Source organism: Leucopleurus acutus (assembly GCF_964270905.1).
Source record: "Leucopleurus acutus genome assembly, chromosome: 16".
NCBI classification, from domain to species: domain Eukaryota; kingdom Metazoa; phylum Chordata; class Mammalia; order Artiodactyla; family Delphinidae; genus Leucopleurus; species Leucopleurus acutus.
In genome coordinates, this window is record NC_139158.1 from 38,391,955 (window position 1) to 38,408,551 (window position 16,597).

The 16,597-nt window shown below is 63.5% G+C and overlaps 1 protein-coding gene across 1 annotated transcript; it reads right to left on the reverse strand.

Annotated features, from left to right (window-relative positions):
* Window positions 1-39: 39 nt before the first annotated feature.
* On the reverse strand, window positions 40-16,519 carry WDR90 (WD repeat domain 90; the record flags this gene model as incomplete). The annotated part of the gene is given in 48 exon segments (XM_082857794.1): window positions 40-302; window positions 304-337; window positions 576-664; window positions 778-897; window positions 968-1,111; window positions 1,220-1,350; window positions 1,459-1,633; window positions 1,786-1,908; window positions 3,921-4,092; window positions 4,249-4,360; window positions 4,501-4,669; window positions 4,758-4,948; window positions 5,046-5,205; window positions 5,378-5,499; window positions 5,727-5,829; window positions 6,402-6,499; window positions 6,629-6,718; window positions 6,803-6,970; window positions 7,116-7,247; window positions 7,439-7,479; window positions 7,567-7,740; window positions 7,877-8,007; window positions 8,207-8,368; window positions 8,658-8,788; window positions 9,300-9,430; window positions 9,637-9,776; window positions 9,983-10,218; window positions 10,548-10,664; window positions 10,736-10,866; window positions 10,969-11,112; window positions 11,205-11,323; window positions 11,778-11,835; window positions 11,906-12,051; window positions 12,121-12,231; window positions 12,878-12,946; window positions 13,210-13,272; window positions 13,411-13,629; window positions 13,707-13,804; window positions 14,184-14,251; window positions 14,340-14,454; window positions 14,713-14,874; window positions 15,087-15,195; window positions 15,285-15,461; window positions 15,591-15,682; window positions 15,860-16,008; window positions 16,010-16,063; window positions 16,065-16,261; window positions 16,493-16,519. Coding segments are annotated over 48 exon segments (6,078 nt in total). The 3' UTR covers window positions 40-128.
* Window positions 16,520-16,597: the final 78 nt, after the last annotated feature.

The window sequence follows — 16,597 nt, forward strand, 5'->3', positions numbered from 1 at the left end:
GCCCACCCAGCCATCCTGGCCCAGCACAAGGCCCCCGGCCAACCCAGCTTCTCAGCTGAGCCTCTGCCCAGGCCAGGTGCCCGGCTGACCAGCAGGGCAACACCTGACCCCACACTCCCCACTGGGGGTCAGTGGCCTGTGACTTCCCACACCAGTATCTCATTGTGGGCCGCCGTGAAGAGCAGCCGAGCAGATGGGGCAAACCTGCACAGCTGCACCGAGTCATCATGGCCAGCAAAGTCCTGCACGGCCCCCGACGCACAGTCCACCAGCCTCAGCACACGCTCTGCTGGGGGACAGCATCGGGTGGGCTGGGACAGTTAGGGTGCCGTGGGCCCTGTGCCTGTGTCTGTATAGTTCCAGGACCCAGGGTTCCTCCAACCCACCGTGGCTCTGTCTCCAGCTGGGGCCAGTGCCTCATTGGGGGAACCTGGCCCCCCACCCCCCTCATTTCCTGACCCTACCCGAAAGACTCCCCTGGAGCAGGTGTCCTCACCCCACTTTCAGGGACGAGGGGTACGGCTCAGTGTGGGGGCACAGGTGTACCCACTGGGCCTCACTCAAGACACTAGCACTCACCAGAGAAGCCAATGGCCATAAGGTGGGCCCCAGGGGACAGGCTCATGGACACAGCAAAGAAAGGCAGTGGGATCTTCTTCATCACCTGCAGACAGCAAGCGTGAGGCACTGGGCAGGGGTTCCCGTGGCCCCGAGACCTGTCCCTCCCCAGCCCCGGGTCCCTCAGGCTCCCAGAACCACATGGAGGGGTGCATGTGCCTGCTTCTGGCAGAGGCTGTAGAAGACGACCTCATGGTGCACGCTGAGGCCCGCACACACCAGCAGCGCCTCATCCCAGGGGCAGAAGGCGGCGAGGGAGGGTGGCGGGCAGCTGGGAACCTGTGGAGGGCACAGCACACTGTGGCAGGGTGGGGGGGCACCCCGCCCGCAGGGCCACCGGGACTCTTACCTCCGTGAGGGCGGGCGCTGGGAAGCTCAGCCAGTCCACGAGCTCACAGCGGTCCTGCAGCCAGTTGGAGGCCCAAACGCTGACCTGCTGGTCCCCGCTGGCAGCCAGCCACAGGTCCACACCCTCTGCCCCGAAGTCTCCATACTGGGGACATAAAGGCTGGTAGGTGCCGTCTGCCCTGCTCTCCCATCCCCTTCCCTGCCAGCACCCTCGGCTCAGGCCAGGCCCTGCAGGCTCACAAGGCTACTTCACCTCTCTTCTCGTGCTCTGGATGGTGCAGATCGGGGCTCCCCGATGGTCATTCAGCACACGGAAGGTCATCCCCGTGCGAGGGCGACTCACAGCCACGAGCCCATCCCTGTCTCCGGAGAGGATGGTCTGACCTGGGCGAGGCAGAGACCAAGCTGTTACTCGTGAGCCCCTAGCCCTCAGCCCAAAGGTGTGACCTGGGCCAGGCAGAAGCCGTGCTGTCACCGTGAGCCCGGCCTCACCATCAGCAGAGAAGGCGATGGCCGTCAGTGCAGCCGAGTGGGGATGCATCTTGAGCTCCATCGCTATGAGGGGGATGCTGAAGAGCCGCAGCGTGCCGTCACTGTAGCCCGCTGCCACCCACTGCTGCTCTGGGCGTTCGCAGGATGGGGGGCTCCAAGACAGGCAGAGGCAGCTCTGGGGACCCACGGTAGGAAAACATTAGCACTCCCCTGGGGAGAGGGGAAGGGGCCCAGGCCCAAGGCCACAGACAGACACCAAGGCTGGACGGAGGACGAGGCTGCCGGAGTCCCGGGCGTGCACCCCAGCCCCAGGCGCCCCCCAAGTACCTGGCTGAGCACCTGGAACTGGATCAGCAGCTCCATGCTGGCCACGCTCCACACCCTCACGCTCCCATCGTCACTGCACGTGGCACAGTGGGACTCGCTGGGGCTGAAGACCACCTCGTTCACCTGTGAGGAGTCACCACCCTACCTGAGGCCCATGGCCCTCGAGCAGAGAGGGAACACAGCATGGCCAGGTCATTCATGAGAGCATCCATCTCCCCCTTGAGCCTACCTGGCCCCGGCCCTCCATGTGGCACAAAGAAACTGTCCTGACCTCCCTCCCTCCCAAGTGTCCCCACACTAGACCTGGGTGGAATCCAAATTGCAAGAAGCCCACCAGTCAGTTGAACTTGACCATCCACTTGCTGGGACGTCACAGAAGGAACTGTCCTGACAGAACCTAGAACACGGGACTCCCAGGGGGGCCACTCCTGGGCCTCATCACAGCAGGGGGGGTGGGGCTGAGATTGTCATGTGTGTGTGTGTCATGTGTATCAAGGGAGAAAGCAGTTGTATGATTACACAGAGTCAGGATCTCTGGTGTAAAAAAAAGGAGACAGAAAAAAAAATTAAAATAAAAATTAAAAAATTAAAAAAAGGAGACAGGCCGTGCACCAATGAGGTAAAACAAAATATCCGAGTCCTGAATGTGAATTTCAAGCATTAAGTATAAACTCCTGATGCATTTTATCTTAGAAAAATAATAATTTAGGTCTGTTTGGCTGAGAAGTGATGGGCCCCTCTGGGCCTCAGACCATGACCTCTAAGCCCATTTCCCACTGGAGGGGCCCACAGGCTCTGGAACAGCCAAGTCCAGTCTTGGGCAGAGCTGCAGAGGGAGAGGCTGGAGCACCTGTGGTCCACAGAAGAGGGGGACCACCAGTGACCACCAGCTCAGGTCAAGAACTCAGCACCCTCGAGCTCATGCCCTGGTGGGTGGATAAACTCATCCTATCTGTACCACAGAAGCGTATTTAGCAGTAAATAGGAGTGAAGCACTGACACTCGCTACAACTCAGATGGACCTTGAAAACACGATGCTCAGTAAGAGAAGCAGATAGAAAGCACCACAGAATGTGTTTCTGTTCACAGGGACCATCCAGAACAGGCAAACCGACAGAGACAGAGTCGGTGAGCGCCTGCCAGGGGCTGGGTTGTGAGTGTTTAATGGCTGGGGGGTTTCCTTCTGGGATGAAAGTGACTGCGGTGTTGCACAGTTCTGCAAATGTTTCAAAATCCATTGATGTTACATGGGTGTGTGGCCCACAGATTATACCTCGACATAAAGCCATTACCAAAGAAAAAGGAAACATGTAACTCTCACTACCTCACACAAGAGTTTCTTTGTTGGCTACTGTTACGCCTGAACAAATGAACGTAGAATTTTTTTAAAAAGACTCAGGAGCCAACTTGAAGACCCTGCCACCAGCCAAGGCCAGGACTCCACGAGCGTCAAGAGAAAGTGACGGTGGGGAAGCCAGACCCACATTTCCACCCACCAGCCCTTAATAGCTCTCAGAAAGTAACACATTGACTGCTGCTGGGGGGCCTGGTCCACGAGGGAGACACTCATCTACCTGTGCCCTGTCCCAGCCCCGGGAAACCTGAGAGCTCTCGAGGCCACTTCCCTTCTGAAAGAACGAGGGATCTGACTACTGCCACCTGCAACTCCTGCCGCCAGACAAGGGCATCACTGGTGGGAGACACAACGCTCCCAGAAGGAAGTAACGTTGGGACTGGCTGGCCCTGACTAGACCCTGGCCCGGCTTCCAGACCCCTCGGACCCCAGGGAAGCATGTCCAACAACGGTGGTGGAAGACTCCAGGGTGGATGACCAGTTTTCTTCAACACGTAAATTACAAGAGAATAAAGTGGCGGAAAAGAGGAAGGGTCAAGAAGGCCACAGGGCCTGGGGCTGCTGCACGTGGACACGGCATGGACCCCATGCCCATGGGGAGGGGCGCGTGGTTCCAGGGGTGCAGCTGGTCCTGGGAACGCCTGGACACTCGCAGCTGCGCTTGGGCTGGGAGCACCCAGGGGGGCGGGGACGGAGGGAGTGCACGGCAGCTGCCCGGCTTGTGCGGGCTGGGATCCCCTCAGAAATCCTCGGCGGCAAGCCGGTGGCCCAGCGGCCTCACCTTGCTCTGGTGGCCGCTGACGAGGCGGGTGCTTGTGCCCTCAGCCCAGCTGACGTACCAGAGCGTGCCCGCCGTGGTGCCCACCACACCCATGTCCATGCTTTCGTGGAAGACTGCACTCACGACGGCCCCGTCAAGGGTCAACTCACGCTCCATAAACACAGAGCTAGACCTGGCGGAGCAGGGGGTCAAAGGGGTGGCAGCAGCGAGAGCCGAGGGAGCCAGGTGGTTTGGCCCACGGGCCCTGGCCTTGCCCGAGCATGTCCCCTGGGGGACGGGCCCAGCTGGCAACAGAGTGCCAGCTCCCAGACACACTGTAGACGCTCACCTGGCCCCGGAGCCCTTGCGCCTCAGCTCTGGTACGGCCCCCACGGCCCATAGGCGCAGCCGCCTGGTGTTGCTGCCACTGACCAGACGCGCGCCCGAGCACAGCAGCACTCCTGGGGGACAGGAGATGCCGTGAGCCACGTCCCCAGACGCCTGGGACTCAAGACGGTGTCCACCGCCCCAGCACTGGGACTCCCAGGGAGAACCGAGCCCCAAGCTGTCAAGGGCCACGGGGGCTCCGTCAGACACCCACCGATCTCACCGTCGTCCGCCTCCCAGGCCAGGAAGCAGCAGCTGGCACACATGTCCCAAACACACACCTGGCCAGCATTGGAGCCGCAGTAGAGCAGGGGTGTGGTCCCGTAGCAGAGCGAGGTCAGCTCCCACCCCCCCACCTCCTCAGGGATGGGCTCTCGGTGGACCTGGAGGGACACGAGCACAGTGTGGGTCAGCGATGCCCTGGGGTCCAGCCAGACCCCATCCTCCAAAGCCTCCTCTGAACCCTGGCACCTGGAGGCTGACATCACCCCCACGCTGCTGCAGAAGCCACAGGGTGACGGCACCCTGGCCCACGCAGGCGAGCTCGCCAGCGTCCCAGGGGTTGAAGGCCATGCCGTATACTGGCTCTGGGAGGCACGTGGAGGACACAAGCTCGTAGGTGGCCATGCTCCACAGGGCCAGGGTGCGGTCGCCATAGTCCCCTGGGGGAGATGCAGAGTGACCACGTCAGCTGCCCAGGGTTCCCAGGACAGGCAGGGGAGTCCAGAGACCACTGTCCTCCGCCCCCGCCCTGCTGACCCAGAGTGACGAGGAGTCTGTCGTCTGGTGAGAAAGCCAGGGCCTGAACAGCAGTGTCGTGGTGAGAAAGGAGCTGCCGACAGGAGCCCCCTGGCACGTCCCAGACACGGATCTGGCAGCGGGAGGCAGTGCTGCTTCGGCCTGAGGCAGAGGCCAGCACCTGGCGGGCAGGCAGGTGGGTGGTCAGCAGGAAGGGTGCAGTCCACGGGCCCATTCCCGCTCTGTGTAAAGGGCTGCTCTGGAAGCGAGAGCCAGCTGCACGCAGTTCAAGGAGCCAAGCTCCGAGGCACACCTTGGCCCTGGGCATTCAAGGCAGGCTGCAGGACAGGCACCTGGGCATCGTGGCTGAGGGCCAGCGTGGAGATCTCCTCAGGGTGGCCAAGCCAGTGCTGCTGGACACCAGAGTGCAGGTCCTCCACCACCACCAGGCGACCACACGTGTAGGCGAAGAAGCCTGTGGGCAGGGAGGAAGCGCCCGCCCCGTCAGCCCCACAGCCCCAGGCACTCGTGCCCACACCCCCCAACCCCACCCCAAGGAGAACTCCTGCTCACAGCAGGAAGTGCCACCAGGAGGACACGCCCGCCCTGCAGCCCAAACCACCTGCGGGCCCCTCCATGGGGCCTGGCCTAGGGGTGGACAGAACTGAGCCCACCCTGCAGCGTCTGGGCCGTGGCCCCCACCTGTGTCTGGCCTCCAGACCAGGTTGGCGCGCCCGTTCCCGTTGTAACCCATGACGGCCTTCAGGTGCAGCCGCTCATCGCCGACAGCAGGGAAGGAGAGGCCCTGTGAGGAAGTGGACCCAGGACGCTGGCACCGACCCACCTGGCCCAGGCCCCCAACCTCAAGCTCTGCCCATCAGGCTGGGCGTGGGACTGAGCCTTGGGAGATGCATGCTCCCGGGAGGAGGCAAACGGCAGGTACGTGGGCACCAAAGTCTGCACGCGGTGGCCAGCGGGGCTGGGAGCCTGGCATGCAGCATGCAGACAGGGAGGCAGGAGGAGGAGACGGGGAGGCGCCTGCCGGGGGGGAAGTGAAGGGGAGCCAGGACCATGGAGTGAAGTGAGTGTGTGGGCTTAGCAGGACACGCCTGGGTCCAGTCACTGCGTGACAGTGAGAACCTAAACCAGTCCGGTGAGAGCATGGGGCTCAGGGCAGAGGGGTGACCCGTGGGGCAAGTGCCAGCAAGGCCCGGGCTGCTGTCAGCTCTGGGAGCTGCCCCAGGGAAACCCCAGGGAGCCTGTGTCTACCAGGGAGCAGGAGTACCCCAGACACCACAGGGCCATGCCACCTGGACCCCTGGGCTTCCAGGATATCCACTGGTGGCAGGGCCTATGAGGATGCCCCACCCAGCCAACCTTGGGCAGCAGGGAGGCCTTGTAGCGAGCTGTGAAATGCCGATAGGAGTCCGGGCAAGTGGGGGGCTGGGCCCTGGCTCTTCCAGTGCTGCAGGCACCTGTCAGGGAAGGGAATGAGGCTGTGAACCCCCAGGGACCACACAGTGACCCTCCTTGCAGGCACCCTGCCCTGGCTGGTCAGACGCTTGGGTTCAAAGGGTACAGATGAGCCACGTCCCATCATCCACCTGGCCCAGCAGGGGCCTTGGGCTCTCCATTTGTCCTGTAGGTGACCATCCCTTGTCTGCCAGGGGCAGCCAGGTCTGTCCTTAGGCCACCTGGAGTCCACGTGGTACATGCACCTGGGCCCTGGTCCAGTTATGAGTGACCCTGCCCCACCCTGCTGCCCCTCCCCTGCTTACTGGGCCAACCACGGGGGTTGGGAGGCCTGCCAAGGTCCCAGGGGCCCCCCATGGCCCCCCAGGCCCCATCACCGGCCCTGCCAGCCTCCTTCTGCACCAGCACAGGTGGGCCTGAGGCCTGGCGGAGACCCTCAGGGCCACGGCTCTCATCTGACATGGAGAAAGCGCCTGAGGAGGGTGGGGAGACAGTAAGACGAGAGAGCAGAGCACCCCCATGCCCTTGCCCCTCCCCCAGGCCAGGAGCAACAAAGCATGTCAGGATGGGAGCCAGGAACACATCCCCTCCAGGCCCTCCTAGGACCCCTGCCCTCACCATCATGGTCCTTGGGGGGCCTGGCACAGATGTCCAGCCAGGGTGGGGACGCCTGGGATGGCATGGGCACCTGCTGCCGGGGAAGCCCATTGGCCCCGGACACCATGTCCTCCAGCTGTCTTGTACCCAGGCCTGAGGACGGAAGGAGCTCGGCTGAGCTCAGGGCCTGGGGAGGGCAGAGCAGGAGGCGTGCCCAGCCCCTCACGCCCAACCAGCTCTGCATCGGGACCCTCAGGAAAAGAACAGTGCTGTGCACCCACAGCGGTTACAGCGCCAGCACCAGACATCACCATGGAGACTGCCAGTGTGGTGGGACCACTCACCAGCTTCGCAGGTTGTGGGGGCCCCGGGAGAGCCTTGGACACTGCAGAGGTGACAAGAGAGATGGTCGGGTGGGGCGAAGGGGTGCAGAGGAAGGCCTGGCAGATGCATGTCGAGGGCAGGAACTTGCCTTCCTGGAGGGGACTTCTCAGAGGGCGCCAAAACGTCCCATAGAAAGATGGCGTCTCCCACACTAAGGAGCTGCTGCTGGTCAGGGGTGAAAGCCACAGCCCGCACAGGTTCTGAGTGGCCGATGTACACCTGAGGGCAGCAGTGTGGCAATATAGAGACCACTGAGGCACAGCTGGAGACACCTGGCCACCAGACTGCAGACTGACCAAGAGGACCTCGTGCAGTATCAGGCCCCAGCAGGCACGGGGTAACTTCAGGGACTGTCCTCCACCCTCTTCTTACCCGCTGTGCGCCCGCCCAGGGCACACACCTGGCAGCCAGGGCCAGCCTGTGCTGAGTAGTCCCACACCTTGATGGCCCGGTCAGCGGCTGTGAGCAGAAAACGGCCATCCCCGCTGAGAGCTAGGACAGAGCAGGCCGCAGGGGGGACACAGGACAGCTGGGAGAGAGAGGGATTGCTGAGGGAAAAAGTCAGAGCACACAGGACCACCAGTTGGGGGAGCCCCCTTCTCACAGAACACAACCTCTAGGGAGCAGCAAGCAGCCCAGGGCCTCCCCTCCTCTGGGCACTGCGGGCAGCAAGGCCGGAGCCAGGAAGGCGGGGGAGGCCAGGCCACCAGCCGCAGTCTTGGGCTCACCTCCCGGACCAAGCGGCCCGACGTGGCATCTAGCACTGCAACCATGTTAGAGGACGTGGACACCAGCAAGTGGCCAGGGGGTGCAGGGCCAAAGCAGACGGCCACAGCTGAGTCCAGGCAGCTGCCAGCCAGGTCCAGAGTCCTGATGTCAACCCTCAGCAGCTGAGGGAGAGCAGCAAGTGTCCTCACCATGACCTCCGGCCAGAGCTCGAGCCCCCAGAGCTGGGGCCCGGGCCGTGGGCGGCCTTGGGCACCCATCCGGCAGGCTGCCCACAGCTCACATGTCCTCTGTGCCATGAGGGGCGCAGGGCCCAGGTCCTTTCTGAAATGAGCATGGCCTCCCACCCAGGGAAACACGCAGCTGCCAGGGTCAGGGTGCCCACAGGGTCTGTGGGCCAAACTGGCGTGACTCCACCCTCACTGCACACAGGGAGGGTTCCAGTTGACTCACCTCATCCAGTGAGGCTGTGTCCATGACAGTCACTGTGTACTTGGAGGGACCCACAAAGGCCAGCAGGTGGCTGTCCCCACTGACCACCAGGGCACTGGGGCTCGGGCAAGCCTCCTGGCACACCACGTTAGCTGCCGGCATATGGGGACAGGCAGTCAGCTGGGTCAGGGTAGGGGTGGGGCACCAGAACAGACACTGGTCAGAGACCTACTGTTGCGGGCTGGGCAGGGCAGATCCCACAGCAGCCAGCCCATGGGGCCTAGATGTGAGAGCACCAAGACACCAGTGGGCACCACGGACTGCCAGGAAATCTGGGGGTTCTCCGAGTGACCACCAAGTGACCATCTGGCTGGCCCGAGTTACAGTGGCCATGGGAGGGGGCTGACTCCCCTGCTGGCCTGGTGCTCAGGCTTCAGGTACTCACTTCCTCCTGGGGAAGGGTGGGCACAGACTCTCACTGACCTTCAATCTCGGGGGGCTGGTGAGTCCTAAAACCACACTTGGCTCTGGGGGTCTCAGTAGTGCGACTGTAGAACGCAGTACCACAGTCGGGGGCGACACGTACCCCCACCCCCGCAGGGACCTGACCAGGGGATGGCTGGGAGGCCAGAGTGGGGCTGGGGCTGGGCCTGGGGGCCTGACCTGTCACACGAAGGATGCGGCACTGGGGCACGCTGCTATGGTACTGGGCCAGGGAGCCCTGAGAGCAGGAGCTGAACAGGAGGCTGCCGTCGGGGCTGGCGGCCAGGCCGGTGATGGCTCCGCGGTGACACCTGCACACATGAGACGCCGTTGCCTTGCCCCTGAGCTGCACCGTCCCAGACCTCCTGCAGAATCCCGGAGGGGCAGCAGAGGGCGGGGCTTCCAGTAGACGGTCCTCCTCCACACTACCCGATCTCCCACACTCCCCAGGGGACCCACAAACCACTGGAGCTTCCACCTCGATCGTCTGTGGGGCCAGAGCCGGCTGACCACCCACCTGTGCTCCACTAGGACCTCGGTGGTCTCCAGGCTGAAGGAACGGACGGCCCCGCTGCTAAAGCCACAGAAGAAGGTGGGCTGGGTAGGGTGGAAGGCAACAGCACACGGGGCCTCCTCCGGAGACGCGAAGTCGTACAGCTGGAGGACAGGGCCATGTGAGGGCGGACAGGCTGGGGCAACCAGCTGGCCACAAGGCCCGAGAGCCAGTCTCTCTCCAAGTGCCTTGAACCTTCAGGCCCCAAACACAGGCAGAAGAACTCAGGGCCCCACCCACCGGGCCTCAGTATGGCCTGCGGCCCTCCAGTCCCTCCCTCCTGGCTGGCTTCCCTCCGGCCACACCCCACCTGCTGCAGGGTCGCTAGGTCCCAGATGCAGACAGTGTGGTCCTGGGACACAGTGGCCAGCTGTCCCCGGCTGCTCTCAGTGGCAAGGGCCAGCACCGGGGCGGCGTGGGAGCGCACCAGCACGCTGTACTCCCGGGACAGGATGTCCAGGAAACCCAGGTGGCCCGAGGAGGTGGTGGACAGCACACGCAGGCCGTCAGGGCTGACGCAGACGGAGCTGATGGGGCCCTCATGCTCTGCAGGCAGGGTGGGTCGGTGATCGCCCAGGCCTGTAGTGGGGTGGGCCCGGAACCTGGGCCAACTGGGGCAGGCTGACCATATCCATGCTGTGCCTGTGCCCAGCCCCTCTGCCCAGGACACTGAGAAATGCGCTTCCCTGCTGCCTGGAGCCCCATCTCCCTGTGAGCTACAACAGGTGCCTCCCCTGTGACCACCCACCCCTGGGCTCAGCAATGGTGGACCCCAGCTCAGGACACAGCCCTTTGGAGCCCCATGACTGTCGTCCAGCCCGGGGACACGGCCCTCCTGCGGCAACCCTGGTGGCAAGGTGATGTCGAGGCCCCACCTGCCTCCAAGAGCACAGAAGAGAAGTCCAGGGGCCAGAGGCGCAGGTAGCCGTCCTCGGAGCCCACGGCACACTTGGCCTGGGAGATGCTGAGGCTGCTGATGGCGATGCCGGGGCCTGGGTAGGGGGAGGCACGGTCAGCCCAAAGCGTCAGGGCCGCTCCTCCCAACACAGCAGGGCCCACCTACCTGAACTGAAGGTCTGCTTCTGTGGGAGGGGGCCACCAGGGGTCTGTGTAGGCAGGAGGCGGCGAGCGCACCGCACAGCCATGCGCTGGTGGTCAATCTCCAGGATGTGGCCGCTGCGGCTGCAGACGTAGCTGCCCAGAGAGGCAGAAGTAACAAGTGAAGGCGAAGGGACCGAGGAGCGGGGCAAGGAATGGGCGGGCCCTGGCCATTAGGGGAGGGAGGGTGGGGCTCACAGTATATAGCCGTCCTGGGCCTGCCTGAAGGCCAGGTCAGTGAACTCCAGCGCGTGGTGCTCCCCCAGGTCCACAGGGCAGGAGCGCAGCCCCCCACCTCGCAGCCGCCACAGCCGCACGCTGCCCCGCCCGCACGATGCCATCCTGCGAGGGGTAGGAGGTGAGCCAGGGAGGAGGGGCCAGCTCACAACTCGCTGGTCCCAGCACGGAGGATGGGCAGGCGGGCAGCCAATCACCTGGTTTCATCGAAAAAGGCCACCTCGAATGCCTGGATATCAACGTCGCTGTGCACCTTCGTGAGGATGACGGCCTCTCCGCCTCGCCCCACCTGGGCCGTGCCCCACACCACCACAGTCTGCAACAAGTCCACGCTGAGCACCCACCACCCGCCTGGCCTCTCCCACAGAAGCAGGCGCGTTGGGCTGCAGGGGGTGGGAAAGTTGGCCCCTGCGGCCCGGAGGAACCTACATGTGCCCACCCGGGGTTTCCACAGACATATGTACGCAGAAAGGAGCAGGAGACACAACCACGAGTGAAGGAGAGACCCCGGGTGAAACACCCAACTTCAGAGATGCTGTCATGTTAAACACGCCCAGCTCAGGCGTGGGGGACTTGCCACTGAAGAGGGTGAGGCCGGTCGAGGCCGGTCAGTCAAAGGTCAGCTCCATCCACGAGGGAGTGAAACAGACACTCTGGCAAGTATGGCGCAGTGGTGCCCGGCGGGGCTGGGGGAGGCCTGCGGGGGACCCTTGCTGCCTGCCTGCACCCCAGGATGGGCTGCCCCACCTCCCCCGGCCTGGCCTGCTTACCATCCGCCCGTGGCGGTCCTTGCCGACACCACAGAGCACCTCCCCATTGTCAGAGAAGCTGCAGATGGAGAGGTGGAGGTCAGTGTTGCAGGCGCAGCCCCCACCCCCCTCGGAGACCCTGCACCCACCTGAGGTAGCAGACGGTGTGGACTGGGCTTTGGAAGAGGGACAGGCACTCCCCGGTCTGGAAGTCCCAGAGACGCAGCATGCTGTGGGGCCGTGCCTGGGCTGAGGCCAGCAGGGAACCGCTCCCGTCCAGCGCCAGGGCAGAGACCTGGGGGGCAGCAGGGTGAGGGAGGGTGTGTGCCTGCAGAACAAGCCACCCCTGGGCCAGGGTGCCCACCTTGTCTGTGTGGCCAAGGAAAAGACGCTGCTCCCGGGTGTTGACACACAGGACAACGATGATCGCATGGCAAGGGTACACGACGGCGGCCCCATCCCGGGTCCACAGGGCCTGTGCACAGGGGCCGGAGGCTGAGGTCACAGGCTGGTCGGCTTCGTCCCCCCACCCCAGCACTCCGCCGAGCCCCACACACAGGAGTCAATGGGATGCACGTGCCAAAAGAACAGAAAGAGCTCGGGTGCACGTGCACAAAGGCAGGGCTTCCTCTAAGCCCTGTACGCAACACAAGAAACTTTGGGATTCAGGTGACAAAAGGCCAGAGAGCCCACAAAGACTCGGAGTTCGTGTCCTGGAAGGCCTGGCGAGCACACAGCCTCCTCTCCTGCTGCTGTTTCTGCAGGGTCCCACAAGTCTCGCCCATACCCAGCCCCACTCGGCTGGACAACACGCATCAAAGCTTTAAAAGGTGAGCAAGGGCTCTCAGGTCTCTGGAAGCTTGAGCGATCGGACCAGCACCGACCCGGCTGGTGTTCACGACACAAAGGGATGCCTGCGACGGGATGTCATCACGTCAAGGAAGCACCGAGCGTGTGAGAATGCGGGCAGGGCTGGGCGTCCGCAGCGGTGAAGGGACCCGACGCCTGGGGGAGCTCGGCTGTCCACACAGCCACCTCAAGGAAACACGGGGTGTGCCCACTGTCCCCTCTGTGTATCTGACACTTGCACGACCCAGCAAGAACAGAGTCGGACCCCTCACCCATTTGGTGCTGTGACCCCCAAAGCCGATGACCCCCTTGAGCCTCAGGACCGGATCCGGGAGGAAGCTCTGAAATAGGCAAACTCACAGTGAGACCCCGAAGTGGCGAGGCTCCTGTCCCACCAAGGCTGCCCCACCCAGAGCTGGTGCCTGCCTCCCAAGAAAGCCACCTGGTTCTAGTGCCTTCTGCCAGCTGCTCTATGGCAGGAAACCAGAATTCCAATCACATTGCTAGACCCTCCAGGTACCCCAGTCCTGCGCCTGCCTGGAGCCTAAGCCCGCCCCCCACCAAACCACTGGGACTGGGGTCAGGGCACCAGCCCCCTCCTTACTCTTTGTTGAAAACGATTCTTGCCCAAAGCCACCTCCTGTTGGTTCTGCTTTCTGCCAGGAGACTAGATGGGAAGAGACCATCTGCCCCACGCATATTCCCAGTGGACAGAGGCCCAGCAGCCCTCCACCCACACCTCGTCCACATCCCACCCCCCTCGGTGGCACAGTCCAGCCCCACCTTCCTTGGGAAAAGCACTCACCTCTTGTGGGGATGCATCCTCTGGGGCCGTGGGCTCCACAGTCGTCTGATGCACAGACACGTGAAGGCTGTCACTGGCCACGTGCTTGTCAGTGGCCTCCACCCAGGCCAAGGGCTCCTGGCTACGGCCACTGGGGCCACCCACACTAGAGACCTTGGAGCGCTCACAGGACACACTGACTTCTGGAAGGGGCCTGGGCACAGAGGGGGCCTGGCGGGACTTCGGGAGGACAAGTGCCTGTTAGCACCCTATGGCCACCACCCTCAGCCCCATCTCCAAGGGCACAGGGCACTCACGGCTGTGGGGCCACGCTTCTGGACTATGAGGGCCAGGCTGTCCTGAACAGGTTTGCTGAAGGCCGCTGGGTGAGGAAGAAGCCGCAGCACAGGCCCCGCTAAGATTGCAATTGAGAAGAACCCACTGAGCAGAGTGCAGACAAGCCTGTGAGAACGTGGCCACAAGGCACTGGGCAGGGGTCAGCAGTGGGCCCTGACCTTGCCCACTATGCAGGAGGGAAGCCACAACAACAGCTGTAGCCTACCCTCCCGTGGGCCCCGGCACCCCTTCCCAGTTGGAAAGCTTGAAGCCACCCGGCACTCTAGTCGGAACCTCCCACACTGGGTCTGGGGCCTCGAGACAGCCTCCCCTCACCCTTGCAGGCATCATGCTGCTGCATTCACCTCCCCAGATGCAGCATCAGGCCCCCCTCTCCCGCCGAGCTCCATGGGCCCTTCAGGCCTGAAGCTGGGTCACCGCTGGTCCCACAGGCCCACCTGCCTCAGAAGGGGAACAGCTCTTCTGAACTGCCTCGGAGGGTGTTTTTGAGCTGTCGCTTGGAAACCTTGACGGGGTGGAAGGACAGTCAACTTCCAGGGGCGGCCCTGCCGTCCCTCCACCCGGCCGCCCTCATGACAGGCAGAGCTGCTCACCGGATGTGGACATAGTGGTCGTGCCAGCTCTCCCCTTTCGGCACCGGGAATGCCATTTCTCGAGGTATGGGGGTGATGGGCAGTTTTGCACACCGGGCTTCAGCGACAGTGACAGCTACGAAGAGCAGAGTCCAAGGAAGCCCACCCAGCTCCCTCTCCCAGCCCAGACAAGACAACACCAGGTGCCAGCCAGCAGGGCACTGCCTGGTCACCAGCCCAGCCACCCTCTCCCCCAGTGGCTGCCTTGGGAGCTGGGAGGCTCAAAGATGGTACAGCATGGGCATTTTCACCAAGTGCCAGGGAGGGTGTGGAGGCCAGCACACAGGGAGTTAGAGCAGGTGGGCTGCAGGCTAAGCACACCTTTAGCCCTCACCGGGATCGAAGCACAGGTCGCTGGTGTAGAGGTTCCTGACCAGCAGGCTAGCACACAACTTGATGCTCTTGAGGTGACTGTACCGTCGGTTCAGGTAGACCAGCAGAATGTCGTGCAGGTCGAGCTGCAGGCAGGTCCAGCGGGCACCAGGAGAGCCCACACCTGCCAGGTGTGCAGGACAGGAGCAAAGGTCAGAGCCTACCCTCACCAACTGGCCCACAGCACTCTCTGTCCTCGGCCTGTCCCCACTCTCATGGCCACAGCCACATGCCCCTCCACCCAGGCTGTCCCTGGCCTGCCTCCCCGCTGAGCCTTCTGGCTGCCTGCCTCTCCCAGACCATCTGTGACCCGTTCACACCTCATCTGCATGTTACCTTTCCTGGGTGTCCCAGTCTCACAGATGAAAGGGAACTGAAGCCATGTGGCTGTGGACTTGAACTCCTTGAAGAAGTTGGAGAATGACACTCGGATGACCTGGCTGCCCTGTGGGCATACAGCATGGGCGTGAGTAGAGGAGACTGCAGCATGAGTGCAGGGCCCCCACCGGCAGCTCCCGCTCTCCAGCTTGTAACCTCGGTACACAGGTCCAGGTGAATGACAAAATGCTTGGCGGGCAGGGGCCGAAAGAGCACGTACAAGTAGCGTCCGGTCAGCCCCAGGGACTGGGTGCTGGTTTTGGGGAGCTGGATGTAATTGCCAGCAGAGACAGGGCCCCGCACGCGGTACACCGTGCACTTGAGGGTCTTGTCCTGCAGAGAGACACGGGAGGCGTGGCGTCCCGCTCAGCCCCACGGAGCGCCAGGAGGGCTGCAGCAAAGCGGCCCAGGAGACAGAGGAGAAGCCGCCGCTCCTGCTGCCAGGTGCCCCGGCCCACTTACCGTCACGACGGCCACGTCGCCCTCTTTAGAGGACCGCTTCCACTCGTCCACCTTGAAGTGTCTGAAGACGTTGAGGAACGGCTGCTGCCACACTGGGGGACACGGGGGCGTGAGGTGCCAGACCCACCGCGGGTCTAGGGAGGGGGCCGGGGCAGGGTCTGCGCGCTCCCCAGCTGTGACAGCCAGCGCGGCGCGCGAACTGGGCTCCGGGCGAATCTCACCACCAACCCGGGCCCCGAGCCCCCGGCCCTCCCGCCGCGCGCCGCTACCTCCGGCCATGGCGCCGCCGCTCGCGCTTCCCGCCTCGGCCACCGCGCGCCCCACGCAGAGCACGCAGTGCGCGCCTAGCAACGGCCGCCTGGCAACGACGCCACTTCCGCCGTTACGGCGGCAGGGCACGTGATCGCGCTTCAGGGTCGGGGCCTGACACGTGACCGCGCGACGGGGCGGGGCCTGGTGAGTGACCGCGCTGGTGGTCTGGACCCCCACCTCACCAGCTGTTTCTCGGGGCGCCCCCAAACCTTGCCCGACCACTTCCTCTTCTCTGCTGTCGTGCCCCGGGGCATAAGGAGCCTCCGCCCCCAGGCCTCTGCGGCCACTCCCAAGCTGGGACCCCCTGGGGGTACTCTAGCGCAACCAGTTGTGGGATCCGAGAAGGTTCCTGACTCCCTCTGGGAGGCATCTTTGTATAGGGTATGAGACGCAGCCCAGAAATTGTGAGCTGCACTTGGCAGGAGCTGTCCCCACCTACCCTGTTGCTACCTAGCTCTCTGGAGGCACGTGTGTCAGACGCAGGCAAAGTCATCTGGCCCCACAGGCAAAGCAATCTCCTACAGGACCCCGAGGGCTCCCCACCAGACCTGGAGGATTCAGAGACAGCACCAGGCGTCCTGAGACCTGACCGCAATTCTGGGTGGCTGGGGCGCCATCTCAGGGCCAGTTATGTAACATTTCTGGGTCTTGAGGCCGGGTTCAGACACCTGCCAATGACTACGGGGGTGGGGGGG